The following is a 14,488-nucleotide window of genomic DNA, read 5'->3' on the forward strand; positions in this document are numbered from 1 at the left end:
TTTCCATACCTTTAAGAATGACAACATGCATAAGTAGCGAAGCACAAAAAAATCATGGAATGAACAAACATACAAAGTGAGTTATAGAGCAGATTTTCAGTTCTCATAACAATGAAAAACTGAGGGAATATGCAAGATGATTTACTGATAAAAGAAAATATAGATAAAATGCTCTTATGTCATAGATATCTTCCCTAAAAAATCAGATGTCCATCTTAAATAGCAACCGGGATAATCACAAGCAACCTATAGTAACTCTAGTGAGATTACTAACACAAGAGTTATTACTCTGTGTGCTAGTATATGTATTGTAGGTACAGATATATAAATAGATTACCTATAGTAACTCTAGTAAGATTACTAACACAAGAGTTATTACTCTGTGTGCTAGTATATGTATTGTAGGTACAGATATATAAATAGATTACCTATAGTAACTCTAGTAAGATTACTAACACAAGAGTTATTACTCTGTGTGCTAGTATATGTATTGTAGGTACAGATATATAAATAGATTACCTATAGTAACTCTAGTAAGATTACTAACACAAGAGTTATTACTCTGTGTGCTAGTATATGTATTGTAGGTACAGATATATAAATAGATTACCTATAGTAACTCTAGTAAGATTACTAACACAAGAGTTATTACTCTGTGTGCTAGTATATGTATTGTAGGTACAGATATATAAATAGATTACCTATAGTAACTCTAGTAAGATTACTAACACAAGAGTTATTACTCTGTGTGCTAGTATATGTATTGTAGGTACAGATATATAAATAGATTACCTATAGTAACTCTAGTAAGATTACTAACACAAGAGTTATTACTCTGTGTGCTAGTATATGTATTGTAGGTACAGACTACAGATATATAAATAGATTACCTATAGTAACTCTAGTAAGATTACTAACACAAGAGTTATTACTCTGTGTGCTAGTTATGTATTGTAGGTACAGATATATAAATAAATTACCTATAGTAACTCTAGGTAGCAACCGGGATAATCACAAGCAACCTATAGTAACTCTAGTGAGATTACTAACACAAGAGTTATTACTCTGTGTGCTAGTATATGTATTGTAGGTACAGATATATAAATAGATTACCTATAGTAACTCTAGTAAGATTACTAACACAAGAGTTATTACTCTGTGTGCTAGTATATGTATTGTAGGTACAGATATATAAATAGATTACCTATAGTAACTCTAGTAAGATTACTAACACAAGAGTTATTACTCTGTGTGCTAGTATATGTATTGTAGGTACAGATATATAAATAGATTACCTATAGTAACTCTAGTAAGATTACTAACACAAGAGTTATTACTCTGTGTGCTAGTATATGTATTGTAGGTACAGATATATAAATAGATTACCTATAGTAACTCTAGTAAGATTACTAACACAAGAGTTATTACTCTGTGTGCTAGTATATGTATTGTAGGTACAGATATATAAATAGATTACCTATAGTAACTCTAGTAAGATTACTAACACAAGAGTTATTACTCTGTGTGCTAGTATATGTATTGTAGGTACAGATATATAAATAGATTACCTATAGTAACTCTAGTAAGATTACTAACACAAGAGTTATTACTCTGTGTGCTAGTATATGTATTGTAGGTACAGACTACAGATATATAAATAGATTACCTATAGTAACTCTAGTAAGATTACTAACACAAGAGTTATTACTCTGTGTGCTAGTTATGTATTGTAGGTACAGATATATAAATAAATTACCTATAGTAACTCTAGTAAGATTACTAACACAAGAATTATTACTCTGTGTGCTAGTATATGTATTGTAGGTACAGATATATAAATAAATTACCTATAGTAACTCTAGTAAGATTACTAACACAAGAGTTATTACTCTGTGTGCTAGTATATGTATTGCAGGTACAGATATATAAATAAATTACCTATAGTAACTCTAGTAAGATTACTAACACAAGAGTTATTACTCTGTGTGCTAGTATATGTGTTGTAGGTACAGATATATAAATAAATTACCTATAGTAACTCTAGTAAGATTACTAACACAAGAATTATTACTCTGTGTGCTAGTATATGTATTGTAGGTACAGATATATAAATAAATTACCTATAGTAACTCTAGTAAGATTACTAACACAAGAGTTATTACTCTGTGTGCTAGTATATGTATTGCAGGTACAGATATATAAATAAATTACCTATAGTAACTCTAGTAAGATTACTAACACAAGAGTTATTACTCTGTGTGCTAGTATATGTATTGCAGGTACAGATATATAAATAAATTACCTATAGTAACTCTAGTAAGATTACTAACACAAGAATTATTACTCTGTGTGCTAGTATATGTATTGTAGGTACAGATATATAAATAGATTACCTATAGTAACTCTAGTAAGATTACTAACACAAGAGTTATTACTCTGTGTGCTAGTATATGTATTGTAGGTACAGATATATAAATAGATTACCTATAGTAACTCTAGTAAGATTACTAACACAAGAGTTATTACTCTGTGTGCTAGTATATGTATTGTAGGTACAGATATATAAATAGATTACCTATAGTAACTCTAGTAAGATTACTAACACAAGAGTTATTACTCTGTGTGCTAGTATATGTATTGTAGGTACAGATATATAAATAGATTACCTATAGTAACTCTAGTAAGATTACTAACACAAGAGTTATTACTCTGTGTGCTAGTATATGTATTGTAGGTACAGATATATAAATAGATTACCTATAGTAACTCTAGTAAGATTACTAACACAAGAGTTATTACTCTGTGTGCTAGTATATGTATTGCAGGTACAGATATATAAATAAATTACCTATAGTAACTCTAGTAAGATTACTAACACAAGAATTATTACTCTGTGTGCTAGTATATGTATTGTAGGTACAGATATATAAATAAACTACCTATAGTAACTCTAGTAAGATTACTAACACAAGAGTTATTACTCTGTGTGCTAGTATATGTATTATAAGTACAGCAAGTGGAGGGATAACGGCTTCTTGTTCCATTTGTCTGAAAAAGAAAAATTGGATATGGATATAGTCCCTTTCATGGCAACGCCTTTTAAGGGGCATTTCGTCGTATTTTCACAGTAGCTTTTCCCCTATTTTACCCCTTCGAGTGGCTGCTCTAAAACTGCAGGGCAATCGCCTAACCTAACCTAAAATACCCTATCAAAAGCTTCTGTGAAAATAAGGACGAAACGCCCCTTAAGAGGCTTTGTCACGAAATGGACTATATCCGAAAAAATCATTCTTTTCTTCTGTCTATATGACTGGCATTGTATGATCAAACTGTTGTATATACCTATCCATCTACAAATCTGACCTTCTAAATATTCTTCTTTCTGTAATCTTGTCTATTTAACTATATATATGTTGTGGATATTTCAAGAGAGAAGAATAAGTCCACCGACTACCCGCTATCAGTCATTAGAGTAAAACACTAGAGAGGCAAGGGGTTAAATAACTGTATCTCCCCCAATCCCAATTAACTTGTGCCGACTCTCAATTGGGTCATTGAAAATGAACAAATGGTGTCGGGAATGTTAACACAGCAGAAAACAATTTGCTAGCAGACGAAAAAGGTCAATGGAAAAGGGAGGGAGGTAGTTATCTGTATATACATCAACACATAGAACTGTTTGTCAGGCAGTGTTAAACTTAGTTTGTTATAGGATATGGCTTGGTGAACATTACTTTGTTACCCAATTTGATCTAAGTAGTACGTTTGTCTACAAAGTATATTTGTCGGATGTACTGAATGAGGTACCTACCTATCTATCTATCTATCTATCTATCCCTGTACCTGATTTGGACTAGTTCCTATGATTTGTTGAGCAGGAGCCTGTAACAATGGATATAAAATAAGTGAATATTGTGACAGGGGAGTTTTAGTCGTCAATTTTGGTTGCTAATAATATAATTCTCAGATATTGGTCAATACGTTCCTCCATGGTCAAGAAAGGGGATGGGGTAAAAGGGGGAATGGTGGGAAATATCGTCATATTAGCCAGCTGGGAGAAATATTTATTAGGATATGAGAAAATCTCCCACAATATCCATATATTCTAAATCCATTCCTGTAACTCACTACCAACCATCATTGATGGAGAAATTGGAGATCTAACAAGTAAAATACATTCATTATGATTTTATACAATTTGCAAGGTTTTACATTTTTATGTTTTTCAATGATAATTGTAAAAAATATTGAAAATATGTAAGGAAGGAAAAAAATCAGATATAGGAATAACCAAGAAGTGAAATAATTCGAATAAAATATTATGTAATTTTAACTGTTTTTTGTGGGGGGTAGTTAACTTATCATTTACTAAGACTGCATTCCGAAATTAACAGAAATTCCAAAATATAATTTCGAATTAATTCAGTTGATGGTTATAGCTAGGAAAAGTACCTATTATTTCTCAGCTGTGGAGATCTTTTCTGATTAATAGCCATACCAGCAGGACCTCCCACTACTGTCTGTCCACCATTGTAGTACTGTTGCAACTGATCTTGTCCCAGTTGCGCATTTATTTGCAAATAATTTTGCGCATTTTGTTGCATTTGTTGTTGTTGATCTAAATGACTAGGATTTTGCACATATTGTTGATATCCTTGAAGTTGTTGCCTTTGTTGATCAAGATGATCATATTGTTGTTGCTGTGGTTGTTGTTTGTTCATCAATAAGGATTGAATCTGATCATACCTCTGTAAATAAATTAGATCAATAAAAACTAAATGAAAACATATTCAAGAAAAAGTGTTTTTTTATTGTATCGTATTATTGACAGCTTTTCGCAGATAGTACATTAAAAATCATAACATTAAACATAATTTTAAGCGTGGAAAATTGTCGATACAGGATTTTTCATTATGGCTTAGAACAGGATCTTATGCTGCGGATATATTTGAGTTTGAAGCAATACTGGAAAAGTTAATTCTTGCATCGTATTACAAACAGCTTTCCGCGGATATAAAATGTACAATTATAAGTTTTTTTAGCCCTGAGATGCTAAGGGACGGGCTAAAAAAATGGTTTTATTCTTATGATTGTACATTTTTATATTCGTAGACGACTTGATATAATACGATGCTAGACATAGTTTTTTCGTATGGATGAGAACCGGTTATAATCCAGCAGATATAAATCTGTTTTTAGGACATACTGGAAAAGCTATTATACTCAAACCTGTTGTAGTTGATTTGTAAGTATTATTCTTATCGTATTATAGACAACTTTCCGCGAATTTTATAAAAAAAAATAATAAAAACAAGCTTTTTATAGTGCGTTTTGTCATAATATAATGTGGTGGCAGCAGTGGGATAAAATATGTTTTGTGGACATACTGGAAAAGATATTATAGTCTAACCTGTTGTGGTTGATTTGTAGGCATTAATCTTGGTGGTTGTTGATTATTAGGACCATCCCCTGTTGATTGTATCACTGCTGTTGACAAGTTCATACTTCGGGTTTCATTGTCAAGCAATACACCCGATAAACCACCTTCAAATCAGAATTTATTTTAAGGATGGATGATATGTATTGTGAAAGAAACCTATTTTGCAACTTTATCTTAAATGCCTCTCCCTTAGATTAAAAATAATTAAAAAAATTATCTTTTCCAATGAGCAGAGAACTTAAGGGATAAGATAGTTGATGATAAGACTGATGTACAACACCAATTATGATAAACCATATTAATCCTTCTGTAGATTAAAATTATTGGTTGAAAAGAATGACAGGAATGAGAGAACCAATGGAACTGAGAACTTAATGCAGGAATAGTGCCGAAATTTTTTTGCTTACCTGAAGACATTTTATTAGGATTTCTGTATGAATTTGTAGGAGGTAGAACAGGGGTGTGTTTATTCATTTCAGGGCTTAATACTGGTCCTTGTCTAAATAATAATATTGTTAGGATTTCTGTATAAATTTGTTGAGGTAGTTGAGGGGTGTGATTGTTTAATACGGATCTTTGTTAAATTTAGAGAGGGGTAGGGGATCTCCTGTAGAACTCAAGTTTAAACTATCAAAGACTATTTTAAAATATTTTACTTAGAAACATAATAGAAAGCTAAATATACATTTATAATTTTAATATTAATTGTTGGGTAAATTTTCCTTTTTATGCATTTTAAAACAAGGAAATAAAAAGCGCAGCAATAATAAATGAATAACATTGTATGGTAGAGTAATATACTTACTATCATGTAAAAAGCTACTCAATGTTGCCAATGTACTTAAGTGTAAGAAAGTACAGTCAGCCATGGCCTAATTTTGTAATCAAAAGATGTACTAATAATCTACCTTATTAAATCATGCAGCTCTTTTTTAACAAACTCCTTGAGAAGGTCCATGCCACGATAAAGCTCAATCTTATGAAGGAGAAGAAACATCTTTTCTACATCTGTGTTCTTACTACCTAAAAGCATATAAGCTTTAAAATAAGAATGTCAAAATCCATAAGCAGCAAAGCTCACCAACATAAACAACATACATTTTGTATTTGGCCAGTCATGAAACTTTGAATTTCTTCCTCAAGATTGTTAGAATCTCAAAACAAAAATCGTATGAGGCTATAAAAAAGGTTGTCAACGTCTAAGCTTATACGTAACTTATAAAATTTTATGCAGCAAATTTTTTACTTTTGCAATGATTTGTTTACACATAATATATAACAATTATGAATGAATTCCTACTGAATGAATATTAAGAATATTTGAGGGAGATGGGGGGGGGGGACACTGGGTCATAATTCAATAGTCTCAACCCCTTCTAGTAATGCAATCAGAACAAAACTACATTCTTAGGCTACTATGGGCGCAATATATTGTTTATATAACTATCTGATAGCACTGGTTTGCAGCAGAATTTTGCAATCAGATTTATTTTTAAAGGTATTGCAGAACCTCAAACCAGGACAGAGGATACCTTCCACACCCCTGCTGGATTGCCAATATACCCCTCCCCATTTTACTTCCCCAAATTCAAATATTTGTATTAAAGTTTTAGTTATTTTGAAAGCAAATAAAAGTTGCAATTTAATATAATCATTATAAATCAATGTACTTGTATTTGAAATTATTACTGTACTAACTGCCAACAGAGAAACTTCTAATTTTAAATATTAGAAATCATTTTTAGAATGAAACTAGGTTGCATTAAGTATATTGTACTGATAATATCTCTTGCAATGTTCTGTTTCCAGCTGAGAATTGCTGTCATCAACCTTATATCTCCCCCAACAGTAGATTCTACAATAGAAAAGGATATAACTGAAGTTGATCTGCCAATCATAACTATTTGCCCATATGACCAGACTAATCTATCCAGACTAAATGAAATTGGTAGATGGTCATATGTTCACAGTATGGTTAAAGATTATGTTACATGTATGGCCAAGGATTGTGACTCTTGGGGAAAGAGGCATAATCTAACATTTCAAGAAATTTTAAACCTAACCCTTGATGCTAGTATTGCTGAAGAAATCATCTTTGAGCAAGATGATGAAGTTGGAGAATCACAAATAGTTTATATTTACAGATATGGATTCTGTAAGGAGATTTCTGAATATGATCCAAGCAGAGAGATTGACATTGTAAATGAAAGAAATGTAACAATGAGACTTTTTATCACTGACCAAACAAAAAGAACTTATTTCTCATTTGATATTTCTTCTCACCAAGGTGAACATCTCATAATAAAGCCTGGAAGACATTTAAGTATCACCATCAATCTTCAAGTTTCATCAACCTGCAATGTCCAAAACAATGGAAAATATGGATACAAGTCCTGTGTAGAAGAAGAAATTCAAAATGATGTGGGAAAACAGCTAGGATGTATACCACCCTGGCTTTCACCACACAACCAATGCACCAGACCTTTCAACAACAAGATCAACTTTGATGATGAAGCCTTTGAAGCAGAATATGTTTTAACACTGTGGACTCTGAGAAAGACCCAGGCAGAGATGGAATGTAGAAAGTTTTGTTCTCATACAAGTTTGCATGTGAACATCAGAGATCAAATGTTGTATGTTGATAAAGGAAGACCAGATAAGGCACACATTGGAAAAGCGTCAATAGTTTTTGACTCAACAGTTTATGAAACCGAAAAGATGTTCAACTATGGACCGTTTGAGTTTATCATTGATGTTGGCAGCTCTGTTGGCTTGTGGTTGGGTCTGTCAGTATTTGGACTCTTTGATCTTGCTATTGAATTTTATGAACATATCAAGAGGGCTGTACACATTATAAGACATTAGTGAAATATGTGTCACTTACACCTTCAATTATCTCAAAAAAGGTCTAAAAAATGAGAATAAGAGATGTTTAGCACGATTCAGCATTGATGCTAGGCATTTATAAAATAAAATATCCAAGATGTAGTTAAATATATGAACACTTATAGTCTATATAGTATCAAATGTTTTGTTGAGTTCAAAATGTATTTAAATGACCACAACAGAAATATCCTTGAATGACATTAAAGTACATTAGCACACTATTCAATAATCAGAAATTTCTACTATCTTTACAAAACATGTAACATATGCTCTAAATGTTTGCTTTTGTGTTTAAGCATTTAATGATCTATAAAACACCTTTTTAAAATATTTTTAATTTTTATGGTACAATTTTATGCTTATTAATATTAAAATTTAATCACAAAAATATCTATTATCACTACTGGAAAGTGCTTAACATAACTTGCTCTCATTCTCATTTGAATTAAAACCATAACTATGAATTTTATTTTGTAAATATTGAATATGTGTATTTAATTGTAGGACCTATGGATGTTTAAATTCTATTCTATTATCTGAAAATTTTATTATCAACAATAAAACTTCTTTATCCTAATCATTTTTAATGTTTTCTAAAAGAAGATATGCATGCTTATTGCTTAAAGATAAAGGGGTAGTTGCACGAAATGCAATTAAACTTAATTTAGTGAACCGCATATTTTTTCATAGTTAATTGGTTAAACTACATTTTTATGGCATATATTTGAAAGAATTTTAATTTTCTACCACGTAGTTTTTAAAATATCAAGACTCAAATTGCATATATCCTCCCCCCTTTACGTCACTGTATTGCTTATAACTTAACATTAAAACTTTTTCAATTTCATTTAAAGAAATAAAAAAGTATCAAAACAATTGAGACAAATAAACTCAAAATTGAGAAAAAGAGAATATGTTTAAATTCAATAAGACAAAAAGTTGTAATAAAGTAAATAAGTTTTCAAAGTGTCAGCACAATCCTCCAATAAAAAGTTTTTTTTCTAAAAGTTTTTTGTCTTTGTCAACACTTGGTGTGTTTATTTTGTATATAAGAATATTTTCAAGTACATACATATAAATTAAAGATATTGAAAACTTTAAAGAACTATCCTAAAAGCCAGAAAAAATACAACATTGTTCAAATTGGATAACAAAATCATGGTTTCTAAAATTTTTACTTCCAAAACTGGGATTTTTAAAAGTATTTTTAACTTCTTTATGTATTTTTGTTACTATTCACAAGTGAATTAGAACTTACTTAGAAAATCAAATATTGCTTTGGCTGGAGAACCTCCATGTTGATACATTCTGTTCTGAAACTTCTGAATTTGTACCTGAAGCCCAACCAATTGACCAAACCTTATCTTGGAGTAGCAAAGCTACATTTTATCAGGGATAAAAAGGGATAAGACAATGGCCGATAAAATGCTGTATATCCCAAATAATATGACACAAAATGGCAACTTAATTACAATTAGTGGTTAAAACGTTTGGCCACTAAACTTAATAAACCAACCATTCAAAATTCTAAAAAAGTCCCAAAAGTTGTAAGCCCATGAATAAGAACACATTTTTATAAATCTTTGGGGACTAGTGTAATGAACAGCTAAATGTCCCTTCAATCCCTGAAATCTAGGGTAAAGTTAGGAAGAAAAATATCTCTTGAGATGGTGGTGATACCCTCCGCTAAAATAGTTATAAACCTGACCTAGAAGCTAGGACAAGAAGCTACCCTGTAAAGAAGAACCATATCGGTTCAGTGGTATGCGAGTTCCTTTTGTTCATTCAGACAGACAGACATACATCCTGTTACATTATTATAAGGATGACAAAATAGCACCTACATGCTGAAAAAGTAATTACGGCTTTAATATATCATTTTAGTAATAAAAGTACGTGCTAAAAATGCAATTAATTTTCAAGATTAATAACACTAAGTCTACAATTATTTTTTTCATGGAATTTTGTTAGTTGGTGTGTGTGTTATGTTTAATAGGGATATTTATCAAATTTAAGGTATGTTTGATTTTCAACCCTTTTTTTGCCAACTTTGGTAATATGTGCATAACCTCAGGAATATAAAGGGATAAGACAAGTGCCGATAAAATGAATAACATTGCACATCCCCAAATATGATACACAAAATTGACCCTTTTGTAGATTACAATTACTGGTTGAAACGTTTGAACACTCAACTTAATAAACTGATCTATCATAAAGTCCCCAAAGTTGTTAAGTCATCAATTTAAGATAATGTTATTAAAAAACTTTGTGGACTAGTTTGATAAACAGCACATTGTCCCCTTCCTTACTGGCATAATCTACAGGTTTTTGACTCCACAAAAAAATTAAAGGAGTTTGGTGGGTAAATGGTTTGGACCAGAGTTGTGGATCCGGATCCGCAAGGATCCTCATGTTTTTGAGTCCAAGGATCCGGATCCGGATCCTGGGGTATAAATTTATGGAAAAATCTACCTAAATTTATATAAAATAGTCACTTACAAAGACATTCTCGTGATGAGAGCCAATCTTTAAGGTTTAGGTTCAGACTTAAAAATTAAAAGTATGTTTGACTTCGAGATTAAGGAATAAATATTTTTTGAAAAGTTTGATGATTTTAATTTTATTGTCAAGGATCTGGAGTCGGATCCGGATCCGCACTGACCAAATTTTGAGGATCCGCATACAATCAATGCGGATCCGCAACACTGGTTTGGACATTAACTTAAAATATTCCAGAGCAGTGGCGTGCACGGATATTATTTCAACATTACAACAGTTTGTAACAATGTCATTTTATAAAATAATATTCCAATATTATCAGTTCATTCTTAATTTATTATAATAATATATTTTATCTTATTTAATCACACGGTTGGACCCTCAGATGTAAAAACTTTATTTTAGTGTTTGGCCAAAATGACTTAGCAATTGTATCTGTAAGTACGTCTAATAACACCCTTTGCTATTTTTAAAATCCTAGAAATTTTTTTTTGCAAGAAAATTGCATAAATTCGCAACCTTTTTTAAAACCACTACATAACTCGAGTTTTCAAACTTTTTATATAAAATCCTTTTTACAAAAAATATCAATAATTACTTAAAATAAAACCTGAAAGAAAAAAAATCTCATTACACGTGTTAATTTGCATGTTTTAGGTCTTTTTTTGAGGAAAGTATAACTTCCAGATTTTTGACAATAATTATATTTTTTTAACATTTCAAAGTAAAATATAATAAAACTTAAACGATTTTTCTTGAATTATCAGTTGAAAATTTCATCAAACATGCAATTTAAGTGATAAAAATTTAATAAAATCATTTTTTGAATGTTTAGAATTACCAATTTTCTACATTTAAAACAAAATGTTAACAAAATTTAAAAACATTTTAACATATAACTTCAAAAATCAATAACATTTTATAAAAAGATGTTTCAAAAAATAAATCATTAAAAGGTATTAAAATGCATTTGAAATTACTTAAAATTAAAACGAGAACATCTTTTTACACTGTATTCTGTGTAATAGAGTTTAAATGACATGATTAGTGAATGAAATATTTCCTAAACTCATTGAGCCTTTTTGTGACTATATTAAAAATAATTTATTTTGTTTTATATTGTTTTTTTATTCAAATATTTGACAAAATTTTCCCTACGTCAATAAAATAAAGTCAGTTTTTTACTGTTTCCAGGTTTTTCTTTATAATTATAACAATTAAATATAACATAAATCTTCATTATCTTTTATTTGAATTATCATACACATTAAAATGTAAAGTATAAGCTAGAATAGCACTTTTTTCAACGAATATTTTAATGACATTATATCAAAATAATTCCTCTTAAATATCACACAACATATGATTGGGAAGTATAGCCATTTCTTGGAGGTATAATATTTACAAAAATACCATTAATTCTGTTTTTATCAGAAGTTAAAAAAATTGAACAATTCTAAAACAATGGTTGGCTGTCTAGATATTCAGTACACTAAGACTACGGCTCTGTTCTATTGAAATAACGTTGCAAAAAGAGGGGTTCTGAAAGTAATCTACCTAATTTTTTTAAAGAACCAACAAGTACTGTCAGCATCTTTTTTCTTGTAATCTAGCAGACAATCAAATCATAACACAATTTTCATGATAAAATATTCAGGTTTCTACTTCACATTTTAAAAAATATACTGATCAATAAAATGTTCAAAATTTTACTTTGTACTAATTGAAAAAATATGTTGTAATTCTTATTTTAAAGTTACATTTTTATCCCTGAAAAAATCATAGACGACTTTTAAAGGCATCTTATCTAAACTTTTTGAAGAAAAACTTAAAAACGTTAATTAAGTAGGTATGAAAACTATTTTCTTCGATTTTTCTGAAGTTATTATCGCATTCTATGGGTTTTTTATTATCATTTACTTATATCGAAAGTGCCAAACATTGTACCCTAACTTATTCATTTAATAAAAAACCAACCGTGATCAAGTTTAAAAACTGAAAACATAAAATTTTTGGCGTGTATCATTCTTATACATGAAAATCTAGGGGTAATAACAACGCGGCATTGTTGCGCTCAAAGTTTGGCGCGTTTTTCTTTGTTGAAATGTTGCTTTTTCGTAGTTGCTTAATTAAAGGGATATTATTTCAATGTATATTTAAGCTTTGGCCAATTTTCCTGACTACAGTTGATGGCCAGGGCAAGGCTCTTCCAGTTTTCATTTATGTTTAGCAGGTCTATCAATTCTTCAGATGTGCGACCATCCAACTAGAAAAGTATTATTATTCAAGAAATATTTCAAAAAATAAAAGTTATTTATCCCATCGTATTAAAGACAGCCTTCCGCGGATATCAAAATGAAAATCATAAGATTAAAACCACTTTAGTAACTAAAGTTTAGTTAATCCGTAGGGGCCAAAGGCCTAGGCTATCAACAGTAACACTGTTAGTAATCTTATGATTTATATTTTAATACTCGTGGAAAATTTCTTCAATGCTATGCTAAACATAATTTTTCAGTATGGCTCAGAACCGGTTCTTATCCAGCGGATATTAATCTGTTTCAAAGCCACTTTAAGATACTTAGAAAATTGTTAATTGTAAAATATGTAGATAGATAAAACAGAGCTCGAACCAACAACACACTGACCTGATAAATAAATTTGACTATTTTCTGTCTGCCAGGCGGCCGCTGAAAATTTGGCGGCATCATGCGAGACATTTTATCTGGAAAAAAAATAATTTTATGAGGCACTTGATTTTTTTCTGCATAATAATAGAACAAGGATGACATCGTCTATAAATAGCGAATAATAGAGCAAAAACTTGCGATAAATTAAAGGGGGAGGGGGGAACCTTTGCAAGAAATAAGTATTTTTTCTTTTACCGACAGAACAAACTTACCAACTGAGTGCACATTTGTACAGGAAAAATTCCGTTGTCTTTACTTAAATCGCATCTGAGAAAATCACATTTTCCTCATAGCGTTACGGATGGACTGAGATTAATGAACATACAAAGCGAATTATAGAGTAGCTTCGCTACTAAAAATTAAACATGGATATTAATTGGAAAATACTGGAACATTCAAAGAAAAGGAATGAAAATCAATTTCTTTGTTTAAGTCAAACTACAAATATAAAAGAAAGAAAGGTTTAATGGCTAATGAATTAATCAAACCCCCTCCCATTACTTGGATGTTTTAAATTCTATTTCCGTTTACTAGGAATTATTAGGAGTTGCAGATCTTTTAACCCGTTTTTTTTCCCATAATAAATTTCTTAGTAACCCTATACCCGTCCCTGGATTTAATCTGGAATGACTGGCACAGTAAAAGTGAATGTAACATCTTTCCTTTCCAATGACAAAGCAGCAAGGGAACAAAGGGATAAGACAATGGACTATAAATTAATTACAACTCAAATTATTATAGATAAATTAACAACTTCTGTAAATACAATCAATGGTTGAAAAGTTTGGACACTAAACTTAATAAACCAACCAATAAAAATTTTTAAAAAGTCCCAAAAGTTGTTAAGACAACCGAATAATTAAACATCAATGAAAAACTTTGGGGACTATTATAATAAACAGCCCATTGTCCCCTTCCATCCTGCAAAGCAGCAAGGTGCCATTGTTACATTTTCTTACATTCAAAATAA

The 14,488-nt window shown here is 30.5% G+C and overlaps 1 protein-coding gene across 1 annotated transcript in view; it reads right to left on the bottom strand.

Moving 5' to 3' along the window:
• Positions 1-14,267, bottom strand: part of LOC145331885 (uncharacterized) — a 37,842-nt gene extending 23,575 nt beyond the window's left edge. The window contains exons 1-11 of the mRNA XM_080176758.1: positions 13,731-14,267; positions 13,477-13,623; positions 13,004-13,094; positions 9,585-9,659; positions 6,349-6,463; positions 5,848-5,939; positions 5,411-5,544; positions 4,453-4,748; positions 4,117-4,160; positions 3,844-3,881; positions 2,940-3,048 (exon numbers count right to left, since the gene is read on the bottom strand). Coding sequence (XP_080032884.1) covers positions 2,940-3,048; positions 3,844-3,881; positions 4,117-4,160; positions 4,453-4,748; positions 5,411-5,544; positions 5,848-5,939; positions 6,349-6,463; positions 9,585-9,659; positions 13,004-13,094; positions 13,477-13,623; positions 13,731-13,745 — 1,156 coding nt within the window. The 5' untranslated portion in view covers positions 13,746-14,267. The remainder of the gene's footprint in view (positions 1-2,939; positions 3,049-3,843; positions 3,882-4,116; positions 4,161-4,452; positions 4,749-5,410; positions 5,545-5,847; positions 5,940-6,348; positions 6,464-9,584; positions 9,660-13,003; positions 13,095-13,476; positions 13,624-13,730) is intronic.
• Positions 14,268-14,488: the final 221 nt, after the last annotated feature.

The sequence above is a fragment of the Acartia tonsa genome, chromosome 11 (genome assembly GCF_053477335.1).
Source record: "Acartia tonsa isolate MP-2025a chromosome 11, ASM5347733v1, whole genome shotgun sequence".
Lineage (NCBI taxonomy): Eukaryota > Metazoa > Arthropoda > Copepoda > Calanoida > Acartiidae > Acartia > Acartia tonsa.